Genomic DNA, 22,803 nt, shown 5'->3' on the forward strand with positions numbered 1-22,803 from the left:
TTTGATACTTTAAAATCTGAAAGTAATAAAAAGGCAAAAGACTAAATGTAAAAATTTACTTTAAGAAATATACAAAAAATAAAATATATTTTCTGAAAATTGGATATAGACATTAGAGAGAATGAGTTCTTTAAAGAGGATACTTTGATGGGACTGGATAGTTTGCCTGTTAAATTATATGTCTTTTCATAACATTTGATTATATCAATAAGGTTCTTATTTTTTAGCCTATTACTGTATTTTTTAATTACTAATGATTTTATCTACAAAATTAAGGTACATTCAATACAAGGTTAATTCAATGGTATTTAATTCAGTGTTTTACTAATTGATAAGCACATTATCATCCAAAGATTATTACAGTCACAGATTAACTTCTCTCAAAAGGTATGTCCTGTCTTTTCTATAAGTGCCTCTTTTGTCATGTTTAAATTGATTAGGGAAGGAACAGGTCATTTTAGTTTCCTCCTTTATTTTTCAATATGTTTAACAATACCAAATCTTTTCAGAATATTTTTACCTTGAAAATTTAGTGATTTTATTTGTATACTATTTTTACTTTTCTTCTGAGTTTATATCCTCTGATAGTCTTAAATTTTTTTCAGTTGACTTTTAATAGATTCTTTTTTTTACCCTTAAGAGAGAGCCGGTAGCCTTCTAAAACAATAATTTATTAGACAATTTGTGGAGACCGTTACTGTAGTCTAAAGTGAATACTCAATTTGAGAATGCTTTGATTGTTTTTATTTTCCGGCTTTAAATTGGTGGATTAGTATTCTCAGCATTACACTTTGATCAATATATTGACATGTAAGTTTAAGAATAACTATAAAACATCTAGTTAGCTCAGATAGTCAGTTTATACTTGACATTGATCCTAATGAGCAAATTGGCTTTGCATTGTTCTACAGAGACTGATAAAATAGTATGTTCAGTGAAACGTCTTAAGGAAGTAAACTTATTATAGACCTTCAGTTAAAGAAAATCTAATATTTATTTTCCTTATTGAATCTCAGGGTTTAGAAAAGGACCTTATTTTTAAAAATTCTACTAGTTTCAGGTACCAGCTTAGTTCCCTAGGTGTTAAAGAGAAGCAAGGCATAATTTCTGATGGCTTAACAATTTAGTGAGCCCGGCCAGTGTGGCTCAGTGGTTGAGCATCGACCCATGCACCAAGAGGTCACTGGTTTGATTCCTGAGCAGGGCACATGCCCAGGTTGTGGGCCAAATCCCCAGTGGGGGGCATGCAGGAGGCGGCCAATCGATGTTCTCTCTCAATGTTTCTGTCTCTCCTCCCTTCCTCTCTCTCTAAAATCAATAAAGAGGAAAAAAAAGCATTTAGTGAAATAATTTAATTGTGCTAAAATGTGTTTTTGTTTTCAAAAGGGACATAATTTGCCTTTTTCTTCAATGTTTTTCTGGAGCCACTCCTATTCATGTGTCCTTTTTAATCAGTCCAGCTAATATTTTATATATAGCATGATTGGAACAGCCTATGACAAATTGAAAATTGCATTTGTGTTGTAAAATATATTATTTCAAATCTATGTACTGGAGGTTACATAGACTAAATGTCTTTTCATAAGATAAATGACTAAAGTGTAGAAGGTAAGGTTTTAGCATACTCTGGAATCAAACACAAAGTTGCAGCCAAGTATATGTCATGATGATGGTTAAGCTGCTTATTGAACATTTTGTAAGGTTAAGAAACTCTCTGCCTTTGCATTATGCTACATTATTTAAAACATCTATTGATTTTTAGAAGTTAGGTTGCCAGCAGGAGGAAGGCAGGGCCATGTTGCAGTAATTTCTATAAACTAACCTATTTCTCATTTATTTCTACTGAGCTGCACATAATTCTCATTCTTATAGATCATAAAACTTTTCTAAAATATCTTAAGATGCTCAAACTGTAGTTTAATTAATGCTTGGTTTGCAGGTAAACTAATCCTAAAACTATCCCATTAACCCAGTGAAATTTTTATATTATCATATGTTCTATTGAGTGCACTCTATGAGAGCTCACTATCACAGTATGTCAATGAATTTTGAATGTGGTTTTTAGTAGTTGATATAATTTTAGCACTTATTTTAGTTGGAGAAGAAGTAAGTCTTCTGTTACATTTCTTTTTATCCTGTCCATTAACTTATGGTACCTATAACCTGTGAACCTAGTGTTATCCGGTATCCTGTTAACCTTGGCTCATTCAAAATGTCAAGGATTTCTAGGGCTACTCTAAGGTTCTGAATTATCTTTCAGTGTGATTTTGACTTTTTCCTAACGCATAATCAAAAGGTTCCCAGGAGATTGGGGATGTATAGGGCAGGTTTACCAACAACTAATGCCCTGCTCCATTTTTTAAATAAAATATTCCAGCCTAGTGATTAATAGTATAATTTTGATGTCCAGAGAAACTCTGAATTGAAAGAAAAAAGTTTTATTTTCTTTCTCACAAGGATATACCTGCTTTTAAATTATTTCCATTATAATCTGTATATGTGGAGAAAAATCGTATTTTGTTTAAATTACCTTAACATGTGCAAATCATTATTTAATATCCATATTTTCTGCCAGGCTATACAATAATATTTCTAAAAATCTAAAGTGATCTAGTAATTAATGAGATATCTTTTGAATAACACAACATTACTATGTTGGTAGCATAGCTTCAACCAAAATGTCTGCAAAGGTCTAATTTCAACAAATCCTCCTGTCACTTCATTGTTTAAAAAATAGTCTTTTATTTATCTTGAATTGTTAGTTAGATGTATCTATATACCTTTATAATGGTGATCTATACTTATATTTAGACTTTCAGCATAGCTTGGTATCACTGTAAATGGTTACAACATCATTATGTCATTTAAATATGGGCCTGTGTACATTAATATAAGTGATACCATCATACATTTATTTTCTATTTATTCATTACTTATTCTAGAAACTATAGTAAAAATAACAAAATAATGCACAAAAATACAGCAAAATATAAACAATAATACCAAGAGAGGCTGGACTGGGAAAACTTAGAATAAAGTTGAGCAAGATCAGAAAAAAATAAAGCTCCTCTTTGAATAGTTTTTATACTCTGCTTCAATTTTAATTTTAATTTCTAAAATAAACGACCATAACCAGCAAATTAAAGAGAACAAAGCTATTCTTAGCAGGCATTGCCAAGAAAGCTATTATTTAGAATTTCATAAGGAGATCATGGAGTCCAATAGTGGATAAGGTTTTAAAAGTACTTTTAGCCCTGGCCAGTTTGGCTCAGCGGTTAGAGCGTCAGCCTGTGGTCCAGAGAGACCCAGGTTCGTACCGCTAAAGGCACGTACTTTGGTTGCAGTTTGTCCCCAGCCCTGGTTGGGTTGTGTGGCAACCCACTCGATGTGTCCCTTTCACATCAATGTTTCTCTCTCCCTCTCTCTTTCTCCCACTCTATCTGAACAAAAAATGGAGAAATGCCCTTGGGTGAGGATAAAAAAAAAAATAGTACTTTTAAAGAGAAGCAGAGACATGTTTAATAGGGCTTTATATTGTATCATCCATAAAAATTATGAGAACTATTTTAAAATGGAGTTAAATAAAATTGATTTTTGAGAGGGATTAACAAAGGAATAATCTTATTTATACGTCTCATTTGAACATGTATAAAGTAGCCAGAAGAATGTGTCTTTCAAAGAATCTTTTATAAGTATTTCTCTGAGCGGAGGTTGCAATCTGCGTCCCTGTCAGACAATGGATAGTGTAGCTTCTATGCCTGGTAGGATGAAAATGCAGACCTGTTGTGAGTGTTTTTAGGTGGTTGAGAAATGAGACAAACACTTTGTAACTTGGGAGTGTGAAAACTTTTAGGGATTCTCATTCAATGGAGAGTTTTAAAGGAGTTGGTGAAAACAAAGTGAGGTCTTCCGCATATAAAGATGGATGTTATCTTTATCTAAGGTGCATTATTTTAGGATTTAAAATCCTTCAAGGAGTTAATAAAGAAAAGAGAGAGAGAGAGAAATTCAAAAATGGTGGGGGGTATGCATGGGAGCAGGGAGAGGGGTTTAATGGGGGATAAAAGGGAACATCTGTAATACTTTCAACAATAAAGATAAATTTTAAGACTCATGGTAAGACATATAAAGGAGATGTTATGTTAAGCATGAAGCAAGTTATTGAGAGCAGAGATATTCTGAGTTTAGATGTCTTGTACAATGGTGCAGACAAGTTCCACTTAGGAATCTCAGGTTTTCCATCCACATCCAGACTGAATGTATCTTTACAATGGAGAATCACATAGTAAAAAAGCAAAGAAAGCTGCAATAAGAGACATTTAGGGCACCTTATTTAACAATCTAATAACTGCATGGAAAAATCTGTCTCATCTATTATCTGTCTCTCATATCTCCCTTAGAATTAGTTTGTATGGCAGAATATTCCATGAATAGAGTAGAGCAAGTCTTCAGCACCAGTGTTATGCTAAAAATATGAATTAAGAATGTGATCAAATAAAAACATCTTATATATACCATATCCTTCAACCATCTACCAAGTTCCCCAACACATTTCAAAGAATAGTGGTTTAAACAAACTATCTTTTGGGGAGAAGATGACAGATAAACAATTGTTTAATTGGCTTTAGTAGAGCCTTTTAGGCATGTTCCCCAACAACTGAGAAATGTAATAACAATAACGGCTGGGTAACAGAATCATTTGCAGGTTAGCTGGTTTCTGATGGGTTGTTCATTGCAAAATTGAGGATGTACCTGATTGAGTCACCATCAGGTATTACAAATCCATCTTACAGATAAAAAGAGTAAATTATTAAGGCTTCCACTTTCTAAAATGGTAAGTATGAATAGTCATTCTAATTCAGCTTTAGAAAGGATGAAATACAAAAAGATTTTCCTATTGTCTGTTAATATAAATCATTACTGGGAACCACATTGATATATTAGTACCTACAAATAGTGGATGATGAAACAAAACTTAATAGCTGTATTCAGTGTTTTAAATCTGTTTTGTTTTGTTTTGTTTCACATTTATCCATTCATTTATTTAAACAGTGTCACTTACTTTTTGGTGTAAGCATACATTCTGGCTCCTTCCTCAGTACTTGGCGCTCCGCCCGCAGCAGCAGAGGGTCAGGCAGGCCTCGGGGGGACAGCGAGGTAACCATTTGCCTTGCCCGCATTCGGAAACATGTTTTACATGAGCATATTTAAACTTCTCAGACAGAGAAGATTAACTGTTAATATCAGGGGAAAGTATTTTTTCCTCTAAATTATTGTGTTTGCTTTGATCAGGCAATGAAAATTTTAAAACACCACATTTTTTATTTTGCCTTAACGGGCAGGAATATCAAAGGAAAATTTGGAGTTCAACTCTAGAAACAGGTTTGTTGCAAAAAGCAACATTTTACATGTTTACAAATATTTATTTCTCATAATTAAAAGGCCTTTAGTTATGTTCACAGATTTTAGTGCCTGATTTAACATTGTGTTTAAGTTTGTAACACACTTAATATCTTTCTTTGGAAAGTACTGTTTTAATAAAAGCATAAATATTTTGTTTTCCTCCTCTGTGTATTTGCTCTTTAGATGGCATCAGTCTTTTATTTTTTATGAAAAGCAGAATAATTGAGAAATGCAATAATACTTTTGTTTTTCTTTCTTTCTTTTTTTTTTTTTTTTCATTAATCCTCACCCAAGGAAATATTTTCCATTGATTTTTAGGGAGAGTGAAAGGGAGGGAGGGGAGAGAGAGAGAGAGAGAAACATAGATGTGAAAGAGACGCCTCAATTGGTTGCCTCCCTTATGCGCCCCGAGCTGGGCCCAGGGATTGATCCTACACCCCAGCTATGTGCCCTTGACTGGGAATCAAACCAATGACCCTTCTGTGTATGAGCCAACATTCTAACCACTAAGCTACACAGGCCAGGGTTATAATACTTTTTATGCATAAAAAAATACCTCAGAAACCCTATGATAATTTATCAAGTAGGAGAGTGTTCACTGATTTCTCATATATTACTAATTCTGTGTTTTAATAGAAAGATCCCTTATATCCAACATTTACTTATATTAAATTGGTTCATTTAATACATCTGGAAATCCCTAGCTATTTCTACTGTTTTAATATAGATAACTTGTTTCATAAAACAACTTATTTTTTCTCTGTGAAAAAATCTATTTTTTAAAACATTGGTTCTGCTTTGGCTACATATAAAGATTACTGTCTTTATATATAAAATTCACTAGTCCTTCTGGGAATTCTAGTAATTAAATCTTCTTTTAAGACTGACATTAAATATTAACCAAATAGAACAAGTAAGTGCTACACAAGTATCTATAGCAATATGACATAGTTGGTCATGAATTCACCCCATTCTAGCAATTTACACACACACACACACACACACACACACACACACACACACACACACGTTTTAGAAGGACCTGATAATATGTTTCTAGGTACTAACTTAGCACTAAGTTTAAGTTACTTACTATACTGTCCTTAAAATGAGCATAGTTCATTTTACATTTATTTCTTCTCAACTTTCATATCTATACTTCAATCTCCTTTTATATATTCTTGAAGAATAAGTTTATTTTTGTGTTAAAATGGTATATATATATATATATATATATATATATATATATATATATTGAGGACCTTAACTTCTAGTAAATGTACACACTATTTATTCTGAAATAGAATCCCAGATGAAAACCCAAATGTGCCATAAATTACAAAAAGCTGTATTTAATTGAATGTTTAAATTTGTAAAAGATAATGGATAAACCATAAGTCCAAAATAAATAAAAAACAGGGAGTTGAAAAAATAGTAGAATGTGAAAATTGAAATTAGAATTTCCCTGGTGACTATTAACAACACCTATTATCTTAAGCAATGGGGATTCGTAGCCAACTTACTAACAGGGAACATCAGGCCATTGCAGTCAAAGACACTGTATCCTTTGAGAATCTGTGGACTTTGGCCTGAAATTTTGTATTTCTATCCTCTTCCCAGATTTGCACTGTTTTCCAGTGCATAGCAGGAGCAAATGCAAAGGCTCTCTTCTTTAATCTTGGCTTCCAGAAATTCTTGCTTATTACCTATGATCTAAATAAATAAACAACAGAAAGAAAGAACCAAAAAATGGGCTAACACAAGCAAAATACAATAGAAACAAGGATTCACTAATCGAGACTTCTCAATTACTTCAGTGATTAGAATTTTCAGATACAGAATATTAAAATACTATAAATAATAATACATAAGAAATAAACAGTGGAATAATAGAAGAAAACAAAAATCAATAGCAATAATCCTAACATATTTGACTAGTCAGATGTGGAAAAAAATTAACCCAAAATGTTTTATAATAAAAGTTGTATCAATGAATTGATAACAACTTGTAAACTGGATTTTGTCCCATACTGGATTCTTTATTAAAAATCACTCATAAATAAAATCATTATATAATAGTGTCAGCAGTGGTCAAGGTGGTCTCTGGCCGGAGACAGTCCTCTGTGCCCCTGGTTCTTGCTTTGCTTGTAGGAATGAATTCAAACAAGAGACAACAAGTAACAGCAAAAGCAGGCGAGAATCTATTTGCAGAGAAAGGAATATACTGAGCAGGCAACTCTGCTGGCCGAATCCCCAGCAAGTGCCCCAATATTTGAGAGTTCAGAGGAGTTATACCTCTGGGCTGTAGCCCCGTAGGCAAGGAGCAAGTCACCCCCTCCCTCATGTCTCAAAAAATATATTTTCAAACTCTAAGGCTCCTTCACCCAGGTGCTGTGCCATGGGTTAGACCACATTCTGGTGGGACCCTAAATCTTCTCTCCTCGGAGGGCTCTGTTTCCGCCATTGTCTATTTTTGGTTTGTCAGGGCTCACACGTATTCCCCTTCGAGCCCCAAATGCATAATTGCTACAACTCTGGGATCTGAAATCTGTTGGAGATTCATTCTGTAGATCACAGGTTAGCAAATCTGCTGGCAACCGGCTGCCTTTTTAAAAAATAAACTTATTATCATATAAAACTCTTGCTTGTGGCTGCTCATGAACTACAAAAGCTGAGTTGAATAGTTGCAACAACAGCTGCATGGCCCATAAAGCCTAAAATATTTACTACATGTCCTTCAAGAGGAAGTCAGCTGACCTCTGGTCTATATGAAACCTACGTGATGAATACTCCTAGAGAAAAAAATAGTGTTAAATACTATCACCTCTAAGTATATCGTTTAGCAGATCAACCTCTAATTTAATAATGGTCTTCAAGAGAGTACATCAGCGTTATGAGAATTGTCAACATGGTTATTAAAGGAAGAGAAGTACGAGGGAAACCTAAGACTAGAAGGCAGATGTGTACAGGGTTCTCGGGAAGGAGGCCTCGGGTGGTCAGAAACCCTGAGATACTCAGCTCCTTAGAGAGAGAATGAGGGTGTGCGAACTTCTGTAGCGAACAACACTGGTATCTCATGGTTTAATTCAAATACAAAGTCCTCTGTGTCTCCCTTCGCATTCTGGTGTGTGGTAGGTCTGAGGCTCAGATCCATACAGAGCCAGGTTTCTCCGCGGTGGCCCTGGGACACGCTGGGACCGCAGACTGAGAAGACAGCACAGCGCAGGCCTGCAGGTATCCGAACCAGAAACTCGGCTCCTCATATTCCCAGCCAATGTGAGGGCTTCAGAAGCCAAGGAAAAGGAGCTATTTTTCAGCTCCTAGAAACTTAATATAAGTGAAGGTATTTCTCTGAAAAATAATCTAATAAATTTTTTTTTAATCTACTGTCCATTTTCTCTGCCTCAACATAGACATTTCTTGTAAAGTACATACATCTTCTTGAGAATGTTGAATTTTTTTGTTAAAATGTTGTCATTTTAGAATCTTAGAATCCAGTGCTATGTCAAGCAAAGTAAAGGAAAATTAATTTAGTCAAGGCTTTGCTGCCTGCCCATTCCTGGCAGCCGTGTAACAGGAGGTCGGCCTCCTACACAGACACACACTTGGCATTCTCTCTAGCATTTTATTACAAAATACAAGGAAAAGGCTTCTACTGTGTTTGATCTGGAATATCTACCAGCTCCCTATTGGAAAGTTCCAGTTCTAGAAGACTTAATTAGTTCCTTGTTCCATATAAATACATAATTTAAGGAAATTCATTTTTAATTTGCTTTTTTTTAGGGCATGCAAATTGGATGAACGAAAGATATTTACATAAGCTATAAAGCTTTTCTCTGCCCACCAGTGTAAGATGCAATTTTATGAATTCTGTCTAGGCAACACGCAGTCTCTACCCCATTAGCTGGGGCACCTCAGCCAGGCTCCCAGGAGTATTCTTGTTGCGCAGAGCCCCAGCATTCGAGTGAGCAGTTGGCACTCCGACTAGTGTGACGGCAAGGACAGCCTGGAGAAGGCTGGGGGGGATAGAAGCACCCAAAGGGGGTGCCAAGGAAAAGGAGATAAGAGGAGTCAGTGTCTCTGATGCCACCGACGACACCTGAGAGGACAAGAGACAGGTCTCAAATTCTGTGTTAGGGGGAACATTCTGAATGCTCCAGGAAGTGGCAGAGTGTCACGGATTCCCTGTGAGTGGAAAGCCGCATGGACAAGCCCCCACGGCGTTGTTCTGGGGCCTCAGTCGTGGATGTAGTTGGGAGAGGAGGGCTGCAGGATGAGTTTGTCTGGACGGCTGTGTTCACGCATACTCGAAAGCGTCGGGAAGAGGCAAAGTGCAGTCAGAAGTCAGCACATCCTCAGAACGCATCCCTCGCACCGACCTCCGTGCCCAGATAACTCATAACAGACAATGGACCAAAGTAAGACATTCTCAAATAAAGTGTTGGGAGTAGAAATAGGAAAAATGGATTGATGAATAAAAGCTCTTTCTCCTGAACTACTTCACATTCAAGCTAACATGTGAACGCTGAGATTTGAGAGCCAGTCTGACAGCTCTGGTATGTTGCTTTCCATGATCAACACCGATACTTTTGAAATACACATTTCAACAAAAGTGTGATTTTCATTCTGAAGGAAACAGAATTTCAAGCCATTGTTTTATTAACCAAGGGATAGAAAAAGTACCCATTTTTGCAGCTTCTTAAGTGGGTCAAATATTTAAGGAAATGAATGCAGTGTCTGCCTTAGGTAGCAAGAGATGATAAATATCAATCAACTCATAATATGATATGACTTGTTCCACTTAAACTTTTTTTAAAAAACAAAAACCCTTGCTCTTGGATAAAAGAAAACAGTAGCAAGGTAAGTTCTGTGTGATCTGAACACAAATCCAGGTGAACACATGCAGCCTGAGTGCCGTATGTTATAAATGTGGAAGGTAAGGATCGGTTCATTCATTCAGTGAACATTTATTGAACATGAACGAGGTGCCAGGCACGACACAAACTACACTTTCAAAAGTCTGTATGTGTGAAAGAGAGTGACAACACTCTATGCTTTGGGGACATTCCAGTCTAATGGAGGCTATAAACAAAGAATTGATCAAAACAAAACAAGACAGAACATCCTGTGACAAGTACTGTCATCCACACTGACTGAGGCACTGGAGAGTGGGAGGTGAATTTAACTCGGGGGAAGCAGGAAAGCTTCACAGAGGACATACCTGTGACTTGAGCCTCTAAAAGTATCTGTAGCACTGACAGTTGGTGGAGAAGTGGATCAGAACTTCAGGCGTAGGGAACAGAAGATGAGAATACACAGAAATGGTATATTTTCAGAAGCATGTGGGTAGTTCTTACATGGTGAAGGCCTGTGAAATAGAGCTACAAAAGTAGAATTGGATCATGTTATAAAGTACCTTTATGTTAAGAATGTGAATGTTTTTCATACTGGGAATGCGGAATCAATACATGTTTTGTTTTGCATTAATTTCAGCATGCCTGTACATTCTTATTTAAAAATATAACAGTGGAGATGAAAAAAAATCAATTTAAGAAAGAAGTGGTTATTATGATGTGAGTTACCGCTCTATTACCGGAGTGGTCACAGGAAAGACAGGAACAGCTGTGTTTAAGAAAAAGATACACCTGACGTAGCTAATTGGATATTGAGGAAAAGGAAGATAATCTGAAGATAATCTAGGTTTTGCAAAATTGTATCATTTCTGTCAGTGATGATTAGAAAACTTACCTAGTAAAACTCAGGTCAAATTATATAAATTCCAGAAATGACATATCAAATGTATGCCATCTACACCAAAAAATATGGATCATTAATTCACGTTCTCTTTCAGGATAGCAATTAGGGAAGCTCTCACACAGGATATTTTCTAAAATGTGTGTGCACAGGGCAGTTCAGGAGTAGTCCTCCTTCCTCTAGAACCCGAGGAAATGAAAGGAACCAGGCTCACTAAACGCGATGAGTATACTGAGGTGGTCATACCTTCCAAGGCAGCGTATGTATCACACACTTCTATTAGAGACTGGAATGTTTAAAGCAATTTTAAATTACATTTTGCTCCATTATTTTACATTTATTTTCAGATTTTGATTTGCCATTTTAGAAAGCCTAGAAATTAATCACCAACCAGAGAGACCGTATCTAACTGTGCTTGACAGGGGAGATTATAGACCCAAATTGCCGGGTTTGAAGACATCCTCTGTTATTTATTAGCTGTGTGATTTAGAGCTATTGATTTACACCCTCTTTGCTGAAGCTTTTTCACTGTAAAACAGAAAGGATAGTAGCTAGTACTGATGTCCCACAAAGTTGGGGGGTCCTCTTCTCCAAGGCGTGTTGCCGGGGGTGGAGTTCTTACAATATGTGAAGGAAAAGAACGTTCTGAGACTCACACAGGAGAAAGTGGTTTTCATTTACATGGAATGAAGTCCCTGGATTTCCAAAGTCCCACTTCTCTTTGTCTATTCATAGAAGTGTAGCTGGGTTTCAGTAGAGCTAGAAGCAAAGCCAGTGTCCAGAGTTGCCTTCCCATGTTGGAGAAGGTCCAGTTCAGCGTCAGGCTAGTCATGGTCCATCAGTCCACTGTGTGTGGGGATCTGCATGGCCGTGGGCCGCATGGGAGAACGCCAGGAAGCCAAGCACGAGCCATGAACCCAGCGTGCCAAGAGGAACCAAGAGAGCCCAAGAGCACAAAGAGCGAGCTTCTTTAGTCAGGGAATTAAGTATCCCATGTCATGGAGGGCTTGCAGTGGCCATGCCCGTTCTGCACAAACATCTCGGTCTCCAGGTGTGATAGACAGTCAAGTGCCTCCCCTGGTCTTCCCAACTTTACTGAGCATGCATCGATTTTCCCTTTGTCCAGTCCCTCCAATGTTTGTCAGGGAATATGCCTGTAGCATCTGGTCTTTCCTTTGCTTCTTTTTTATTATCAATAATCAGCTAATTATAATGGTACCAGGACTATTATTAGTAGAGTACTAGGATTATAGTGAGGACTAAATAATTAAAGCAAACATTAATAGTGCCCTTAGCAAAGGCTAGGACTCATCTGAGCATTTCGTATGTAGTATCTCATCAGTTCCTTTAAAAAAAAATTGTGTGTCATTACCCTGTTTACAGATGAAGAAATCATGGTACAGAGATGTGTGACTTGCTGAGTCAAGCGCCCAGTGTTATCAAACTCACTTTGAAATCAGTCTGGGTTCACTGTCTGTCTTACACCACTTTGTTCCTTGATTTTTCATGGGCAATTTTACTTCAGTTTCATACATGTCAAGTACTTAGAACAGGATCTGACACTGATTAAGTGCCAGCAGGTGTTGGCTGCTACTTCCACTGCCTTTGCCACAGTTTCATGGTTAATCATGAGAGAATGGATGTAGGAGTCCGACGTGCCTCATACACATCCAACGCCTTCCACACGCGTGTACACATCTTCTCATCAGGGTAACTTCGGCTTTTCAGAGAAATATCTATCACAGCAGCCTGTGCATGTACCATTCTCTGTTTGTTTGTTTTTGTTTTGTTTTTTTTGTCAGGCTTACTGTCTGGCTGGCTGGCTTACTAGATTATGAACTCCGTAAGAGAGGAGAGTTTGTCTCCTTTGTTTTTGTTCTACATCCACTGATTGGCAAAGAGCTGACACATCATAGGTACTCAGTAAACATCTGTGATAAACAAAGGTGAACAAGAGAAATGCAAAGAAAAGAATCATTTTTTCCTCCTTAGTCAATTGCACAGCCTATCACAAAGGCATTGCAATGAGAACATTTCACATTATTTTTCTATAATTATTAGCAAGGTTAAGATCAAATCCTCAGCTAAAGAATATGTGCAGGAGGGTGCCAATGGGGGAAAAACGAGAACCGTCTGTAACAAAAATAAATTAATAAAAAATAATATCTTAAAAATACAATAATAAATGATACAAGAACAATTACAAAAAAATAAAAAGAATGTGTGCATGAAGGAAATGTAAGCAGGGTTCTCGGGCCCGTGCAATGCACATGGCCTCTCCCTGGTCTCCTACTGGCTTTGTCTCAAGAGTAGCATAAGAAGACAAGTGTATTTTCTGGAGTTACAGCCGAGATTCAGGTCAGCTCCAGAAAACTGTGAAATACCTGCAAAGGAGGATTTCCTGGTTTAGAGGAAAGATATTTGAATCTAAACCTGAGGTTTTTCTTCCTTCCAAGAAAAAAAAATAAAGATATTTATACTAGTACATTATGTAGAAGAAGATGACTCCTGCTCACCATTACTATGTTTTATTCCTACTCCATGAGCTATTGCCACCAAGTAATTTTCTCAGCAAAAATGAACTAGAGAGGAGAACTGTGGGTCTATTTTAATATCTGAAACTAGGCTAGCTTTCCAAGTTTGGGAACATAGAAATATAATGTAAAAGAACATGAAGAGAGAATATAAAGATGAGAGTGGAAAGCTATGATGTTTTAGTAGAAGTGATTTTCTTGCATAGAGAACTTTGGAAAAATGAACACAAGAAAGAAGGTATAAAACCTTCTTAAATGTCAATCTTTTTCTAAGAGGTAGTTTCTTGGTACTGATTTTCACTTCAAAATGTCTGTTATCAGATTTAGACATAGTTTAGGATTGTATCCTCTTTCAATGATTGAAAGAGTTGATATCACTTTTATCGTGTTTTTATCACATATATATTTTTTAATTAGTACTGAGATGTTGTGTGAAGGGTTATGTGTTGGACCGAAGATGAATAGACCTTGGTTCTAACCCCTCAAAATGTTCCTGTGCTGATAAATAATGCAGAAATGATGGTGAGGTGTGATTTGTTAATGAAAGATGTTCTTATGTGCATTGCATTTTGCAGTTGTTTGGTTTTGATTCAGTTCACCAGATCTCACTTGACTATATTGGTATAATGTAGTGACACAGTGATGTCCAAATGAATATAGGTAGAGAATTGTTCATTCCTTCTGATAGCTGTATGTTTATATTTTTAGTCAGTAAAACAATTGCTATTTTAATCATAGTAAAATTTACGTAGATATAAAAATTAATTCTGAGGGGAAATTTAGTGGAATCATGTGAAAACAGGGAAGAATACCAGCGACAGAAGCATATGGGCTCTCGATGGTTAGAGTAAGAGAAAAATGGGTAGATAGTTGCCAACAAAGAGATATAATAATTCAACCCATCTATTTCTCCATTAAGTCAGAAAAAATTCTAATTAACATCTTAAAGTTGACTCTTTCCTCATCCTAACATACTTAAGGACAACTTACATAGTCCTTAAATTATATATCCTAATGGTAATGCCTTTTTTTTAATGCTACAGTTCACAGAAGTTTAGGCTAGTAATGCAGATGAAAGCATATACTGTAGTGCCATTGATTAAACAACAGTCATACATGTTATATCCTAACAATACTGAGAGAATGTGAATGAAAATTGTACCTTTTTACGACGTTTTGAACTGCATGGCTATTTTAATATCTGAAACTAAGCTAGCTGTCCAAGGTTTGGAACATAGAAATGTGCAACCATGCTTCATTTTACAAAATAAATACAATCTTTCAAATGTGGAAATTATTTTTAAAAATTAAGTCTTAGTGTAGATATATTAGTAAAGCACACTTTTAAGAAAAAGTGTGTGTGTGTGTATGTATATATCTTTGCTCAGTACTTTGTATTGAGTCAAAAGGTCACAAAACAGCTTTAGAATAAAAGCCTATGGTCTTTCAGGCCACAAATTCCAAACCCTAATCTCCAAAGTTTTTATGTGGCTTCGATATGAAAGCACATGTATATTCACACTGACGTGGAATTGGCATACCATCTTGATAGAAAAGAGTGTTGGGAGATGTTTTCATCGAATTTCAGTGTCTAGACTACAAGCTACATAAAGGCAGGCATTGTTCTGTATTTTGATCCCTGAAATGTTGAAAGCCTCTAGAACATTATGTCATACATAGTGAGACTCGGTGAGTATTTGTTGAATGAATGAATGAATGAATGAATGAATGAATGAATGGTTTGTAAATAATCACCCTACTTATATTTTAGATCATAAAAATGATAATATAGCCAGCTGTAAGTTAATTGTCTGAGACAGGTGATGGCAAAAGCCTCATATATTAGTTCCTTAGGCAGTGATATTGTCCTTCAATAAATTATTTTACTATTAAGTACTAAATTGGTGATAAAAGGAAACATCCACTAAGGTGATGTATACTAAAGGAGAATTTCTAGACAAACATCTTATAGTCTATATACCTCCTTACTTAAATCATTCTGTTATTCACAAATAATTTTATATGGGGTATATAGGTTAGTATTTGTTATGAAGATTTATTTATCCATTCAATAAGCACTTGGTAGATGTTTTCCTTCAGCAGCATGCTAAGTAGTGGGGATATAATTGTATTCAGATGACTTTCATTGTCCCTGTCCTATGGCTGGATTCTCTTGGGACAGAAACAAATAAAAAAACAAGCAAACACATAAATGAACAAAATAAATGGAGATTGGGAATTTGGGAATTGAATGAATCTATCGTTACAGTTTTCAGGGGAAGCAATTTTGAGGAGATAACATTTAAGCTGAGATCTTAAGTTGCAAATTTAGCTTAAAGACTTTCTCAATTGGATAAGTTCTAAAATATCCAAAAGCAAGTAAAAATGCCATTGGGAAGGGAGACGGAAGAGAGACTACTGTACCTTTGACATACAATAATCAGTAAAGTTGGAAATGCTTGTATCCGATAGTTAATGCCCATTTGTCAATGTAGAAACATTCCTGTTTTGCACAGTAGTTATCATGAAGCACCCATATTTTTTATGTTGTTCACCCAGTGTTTGGGATGTTAAAATAACTGCCCAATATGAAACAAAGATATAGAATTTTGATAATACCCAAACAAATGGAGTATAATTTTATATATTAAGTTTTGATAATATTTCTATTTTTTATTTGATTTCTTTATTTTATACATGTTTCCCAGGATAGTCCACTGGTCTTACAGTCTGACAGGAATGTAACAGTGAATGCGAGAAATCACATGGGGCAGTTAACTGGACAGCTGACAGTAGGTGAGTGATTTGGGATAAAATCTCTTGTACCATCTTACTCCATTGAAAATTCTGTGGTTGCTTAAATTGGGAAAAGCAAAATTATATAATTTCTCTAATATATAACTAGACATCCATGCAGCCCAATTATCGCACATATGATTTGATTGGTCATGAGGCAAGTTATGGTTTCCTCTTTTTGGTAGTTATTCCTCTTGTCAGTGTGTTATTATGGGACTGAATCATATATATTTGCTGTTATTACTCTTGATTTATAAACTGCACAATTTTCTTAACAAATATCTCCTAGTATATGTTAAGTCATAGTAAATAGGATTGTGAGTTATGACATTATGGAGTCTATATATTCTTTATTTTAGGCAAATAGTTTACCAAAAAATATCATCAGCTTATTTAAATTAAAAATGACATAATAGTTGAAGATAATGATCAACATTTATAAATTACTTATGAATTTGACGTTGAGTTATCTAAACTTTAAGGCTATAGGCTTTAGAAGTGATAAATATAAGTTAATGCTAAAATATTCTGTTTTATCATATTGTCTAAATTTTCATTTAAAATTCATATTACATGCCATTATTATTTGAGTCAATGTTTGTAAGAAGAAAGACAAATTAAAAGTCATTTGTAATTATGTAAGAATATACAAAGATTTAATTTGTGTGTAAATACAAAAATATTTTTAGAATACTACATTTTTCTGTGGGAAAATTGCCTACCTCTTATTGATATTTTGTGTGTTGTGCGTGTGCATGTGTGTGTGTTTGAAAGTATATAAAAATGGTAAATTATAATTTTGAGGACTGATTTATTCTTATCTTAATGATAATTTCATCATCATTTTAATGCACATGTATGTTTCCAGTATCATAATTAAATGACACAAAATTATGTTATTTAAAATGTGAGATTTATAAACATGAGTTTGATTCTGTCCACTTCCTTTATCGATATATGAAATACTTTTTGATATGCTATTCATTTTAATGAACCCAGACGTGGAAAGTATATTTTAGCATATATTTCCAAAAAATATGATTGCATTTTATGTATAATAATCAAATTTTATTTTACTTATATTTAAAATGTAAGAATTGGTCAGTAGGTTTTCATTAAGTACTATAACTGGATAGTATTTTGTGATAGATACATAGAAGTATTCAATTATGAAGCAAGGTGATATGCAAATCTATTAAAAATTAGAGAAGAGAAATATATCTATGGATACAGAACTGGTTCAGAAGCACCAGGCACACCGTCTGAATGACTGTGCCAATTCATTGTTGTTACAAGGTGAGAACTGCAGAAACAGGCCTAAACCGGCAGCTTTGCCTTATCATTATTTTCTTAATGTTGAGAGCACTTTGGATAGATAAAACTTTCTTTTATATTCAGTTCTTGATTAAAAAAAAGAAAAGGTCCTTAGTGGAAATGCTTAAATGTATATTAAAGACATACACCAGTGTCCACTGTAGTACGACAGCTACATAACTATTGCTAGCAGAGCGGAGCAGCCCTTTGATTACATGGAGTGCAATCAAATGCCATTTGCTTTGCATGCAGCAGCATGCTTTCCTGCAGGAAATATAAAGAATAACAGTACTGTGATAGTATTTCAACCGTGGTCTCGAACTGATTTTAACATAGTATCAACATGTGTCAATTGAGGGAAAATGGAAAGAGCGAAGAAACAGAGAGGGTGGGTGGAGGGAGAAAGGTTATGCTTAGTTTTAAATGAAGTAAATGAATAAGCTAATGATGTAGAAGCTTTTATCTGTGAATGGAAATATGCTCAAACCGTTGAGGCTTAATCTAAAAAGCGTTTAACATCCTGGTCACTGGGGTCTGCTGTTGGTGACCTCCATCTTTTCATTGGTCTGTATTTTTCAATAAACTTAAAGGAAGATAAAGGAAGGTATAGAAAAAGGGGAGTGTGGAGGGAATAAAGTGTTCACATTTGAAGTCAAATTATCTGGGACTTCAAAAAATAATTTACCAATTGGAAACTCAGTTTTTTCATGAACAAAACAGAGATGAGGACACATATTTATAATAATATTTTAAGAATCAGGGCAATTTCAGTATCTCAAATAGTAGACAATTATATTTTGAATTTGTTATTATTTTGATGTTGGTGATTAATAATTACATCACTTAAGTTATAAATATATTGCTATTAATTGAGAAATCTTAAGTGATGGTAATTTTCTATCCAAAGTATCTCTGTGATAATAGTTGAGGAATATGTCTGATTACAGTACTGTTGCAAAAATTTTCTTTAGGTGAAATTTGAAGATATAATAGGATGAATTTAAGCAATTCAATTAGTGCTCATTTAAAAGACTTTAATTTTAGTTATATTGATATAAAGGATCTGTTTTAACCTTTTCCTGCTGCCTTTTTTTTTACTCCTTTTCATTTGAGTTTAGTATAAACATGATACAATTTTACAATATTTAAAAATATACTTCCAAAACATGGACTAATATTTATGGGGGAAAATATATGTATTCTTCATTATCTAAATAAAGCAATTCTAATTTCTATCCTAAATCTATCAATTTTCATTAGAGAAGTATGACAGACTGAATTATTTTTCTACATTTCATTCCCATTATATAAGGCAAAATAAAATGTTTCTTATCAGTATCTGCCTGTATTATTTTTTCCCAAAATTCTATATATGATTGGTCAGCAAAGCAAATAGCCATTCCCCTTGTATCTTGTCCTTTTCATATGAGCCTGCCTTTCTGTTGATTAAATTTGTAAGAATATGCTAAATGGAAGGCCAAACAGACTTGTGTCAATTCTAATCCAGACTCATTCTGAGGATATGAAACCAGATTATTTCTAATTTAATAAATGTAAAGAAAATATTTTATACATATGACAACTCAGACCTACTCAAAATTAAATATAAACATTTTTAGTTTGGAGTTAAAAAGTCAACTGACAAATATTTATGTGTGTTTATGAAATAGGCTTCATGTTAAATTTCTGTTAATACCAGAATACCCCCTCAATGACAGCTAAGATTCTAGTTTTTCACAGGAGATTAATTAATTCAAAAATTTTTAATACATTTTTTCTGAGAATAAAGCTGAAAGATAGAAATGAGATTGTTAAGAAGTGATTAAAGAAAGTACAAGATGCTAAGAGGTCAGATGTCTTTAAAAAAAAAAAAAAACAAAAACCCAGGAACTTTCTTAAACATGTATCAAAATTTTTTTCTGGAGTATTCATCAAATAACACAGGTAAAATGTGAATTATGCACCATTTTTGAGAAGCATATCATATTCTCCTAGGAAACGGCTACAATGTGATGTAGAGAATGAAAAGCATTCCTTTAGGGCAGTGCATTTGTAATATTGTCAGGTGGTGTTGATGTAGATTTTGCTTATAAAACTGATAATACTAATAATTAATTCTGCAGTAATTAGATTTGCTAAAAACATAATGACCTTTTCCATAATATCATGGGGATAATTATCTTCTATTTGCCAATAACATTACATTGATCGATAATAGAAGAGACAAACTATTGTAAGTAGTTTAAAAATATAAATGTTAATTTCATCAAATAATTTGCCCTTCAGCATCTCTTCGCCAACTTGAATAGGGTATAAATTATATGTTACTTATTCTGACGTTACATTATAAAGTATTGCTTATTTTTGATAAAGCAATGGCTAAAAAATAATGAGATTTTTTTTTCCTCATGTATGTCTTCTGTTATCAATCTATAGCAGGAAAATTTTAAAAAAGGAGGATAAACTGAAGAATTGAACATGGAATAATATTAATGAGAAAACATATTTTGTTTTTAGTTTAGTAAGATCCTTCATTTAAACTTCAGTCACAAATATGTTGTTAAAAACCCAGAATTGCTACGTGGTCCTGTCTTATAAATATAATAAGCTTCATGATACCACATCTATATTATCATCCCAGTAAAATGTTACTACTAATTGTGTATTAAATAATTAGAATGTCATTGTTCTGAGATTTTACGACTAAAACGTGTTTAAAGTCACAATCTCCGGCTTCAAATGGAATCTTGTATTTCACCATAACTCCCCTTGTTTAATGCTCAATAAATTTGGGAAAATGAATTAACTCTTCAGAAATGCCAGCTGTTATTGTCAGAATCATGTACTCATCATTGATATTCTCATTTTCATTTATCAAAAATCAGGACATATCAAATTATATAAAATTCTCAGTTGTAATCTATAATTACTTATATTTCTTTCATTTTTTTCCTAATCCTCACCCAAGGACATGTTTTTATTGATTTTAGAGAGAGAGGAAGGGAAGGGGTGGAGAGAGAAACATCATATATGCCCCAACCTGAAATCGAACCCAACCTTAGGTTTGTGCCCTGAATGGGACTCAAACTCACAGCCTTCCAGTATAGGGGACAAAGCTCCAACCAACTGAGCCACACAGGCCAGGGAACTTTTTTTCAATTGTTTGTTTGATTCTTTGCTCTATTTCTTAATTAATTCTTCAATGCTTTAAACTCCTTCAAAGTAATTCGTAAATAAACCTTAAGTATATGGCAGCAAGAAAGAATGCCATTGGCAAGAAATTAGACGCAGTGATACTTACATTTAGTACCAGTTTTCTTGTTATATTTTACACTTTGAGGATTAAACACCACGTGATACTGCGAACAAGGACAGACAGCTTCTGCAGGAGAGTCAGCCCTGGTTCCGTGTGAGGCGTGAGGAGCTCGCCCTTGGGGCTCTTGGAGGGAGCTGCTGGGGCTGGAGGATGGACAGGATGGTCAGCAGGCACGGTACTGCCCTCTGCCTTCCCCAGGGAGGGAGCTGCTGGGGCTGGAGGATGGACAGGATGGTCAGCAGGCACGGTACTGCCCTCTGCCTTCCCCAGGGAGGGAGCTGCTGGGGCTGGAGGATGGACAGGACGGGCAGCAGGCACGGTACTGCCCTCTGCCTTCCCCAGGGAGGGAGCTGCTGGGGTTGGAGGATGGACAGGATGGTCAGCAGGCACGGTACTGCCCTCTGCCTTCCCCAGGGAGGGAGCTGCTGGGGCTGGAGGATGGACAGGATGGTCAGCAGGCTCGGTACTGCCCTCTGCCTTCCCCAGGGAGGGAGCTGCTGGGGCTGGAGGATGGACAGGACGGGTCAGCAGGCAGGTACTGCCCTCTGCCTTCCCCAGGACTGCCAAGCCCCTAGACACCTAAAGTCAGGTTTTTCTGTTTATGGCTGGAGAATATGCTTGATAAGGGAAAATGACACACCAGGATTTTGTAAGGAAAATATTGTCTTTGATTCCTTTTCTTCTCATTGTGAGTCCATACACATGAATCATACAGTCCACAGGATGAGACAAAGATTTTTAAAATACAGTAAGTTTATAAAAAGATAGAAATATACAAATGTATAAAACTGCATTGAAATTAGTACATTGTTTAGCTATATAAAAGCTATTTGTGTCCTATAGAGTAATTAGTTAAACCACATTGACCTTCCTGGTAGTCAGGTTATAAAGGGAATTGTGACTAATGACATGAGCTCACTATATTTAAGGAAAATACATATGAGCTTCTTATGGGAAGCCAAATTTTTTTCCCTCAAAATTACACTGAGTGAAATGTACACATTGATTAATAGAAAGAAAACTGGTTGAAAGAGTATATAGGGTTTTTATTTTTCATTTATTTAATTTTTTTATTGTTGACAGTATTACAGATGTCTCCCATTTTCTCCTTTTCCACCCCTCCCCCTCACCTGGCCCCCACCCTACCCAGGCCTTCCCCATACTGTCTGCGTCCATGGGTTATGCATATATGCATATATATTTTTTGGTTAATTTTGTCCTGTCTCCTTCTCCACACTGAGATGTTATTCGGTTCCATGCATCCATACCTCTGGCCCTATTTTGTTCATCAGTTTATTTTGTTCATTAGATTCCACAAAAAAGTGAGATCATGTGATAGTTGTCTTTCTCTAACTAGCTTATTTCACTTAACATAATAGTCTCCAGGTCCCTCCATGCTGTGTCAAAGGGTAAGAGATCCTTCTTTTTACACAACCACATAATGTTCTGTTGTGTAGATGTACCATAGCTTTTTTATCCACCCATCTATTGATGGGCACTTGGGGTGTTTCCAGATCTTAACTACTGTAAATAATGCTGCTATCAATATAGGGGTGCATATATTCTTTCTGATTGGTGTTTTGGTATTAAGATATGTTGCTTAAAAGTGGGATCGCTGGGTCAAATGGTAGTTTCATTTTTAATTTTTTGAGGAACCTCCATATCGTTTTCCACAGTGGCTGCACC

General features: G+C 35.3%; 1 protein-coding gene across 1 annotated transcript in view; it reads left to right on the forward strand.

Moving 5' to 3' along the window:
• SGCZ (sarcoglycan zeta) overlaps positions 1-22,803 on the forward strand; it is a 272,064-nt gene that overhangs the window by 173,874 nt on the left and 75,387 nt on the right. Inside the window, exon 4 of the mRNA XM_036250299.1 lies at positions 16,400-16,487. Within this exon, the coding sequence (XP_036106192.1) occupies positions 16,400-16,487 (88 nt within the window). The remainder of the gene's footprint in view (positions 1-16,399; positions 16,488-22,803) is intronic.

This window comes from Molossus molossus, unplaced genomic scaffold, assembly GCF_014108415.1.
Source record: "Molossus molossus isolate mMolMol1 unplaced genomic scaffold, mMolMol1.p scaffold_m16_p_9, whole genome shotgun sequence".
Classification (NCBI taxonomy): Eukaryota; Metazoa; Chordata; class Mammalia; order Chiroptera; family Molossidae; genus Molossus; species Molossus molossus.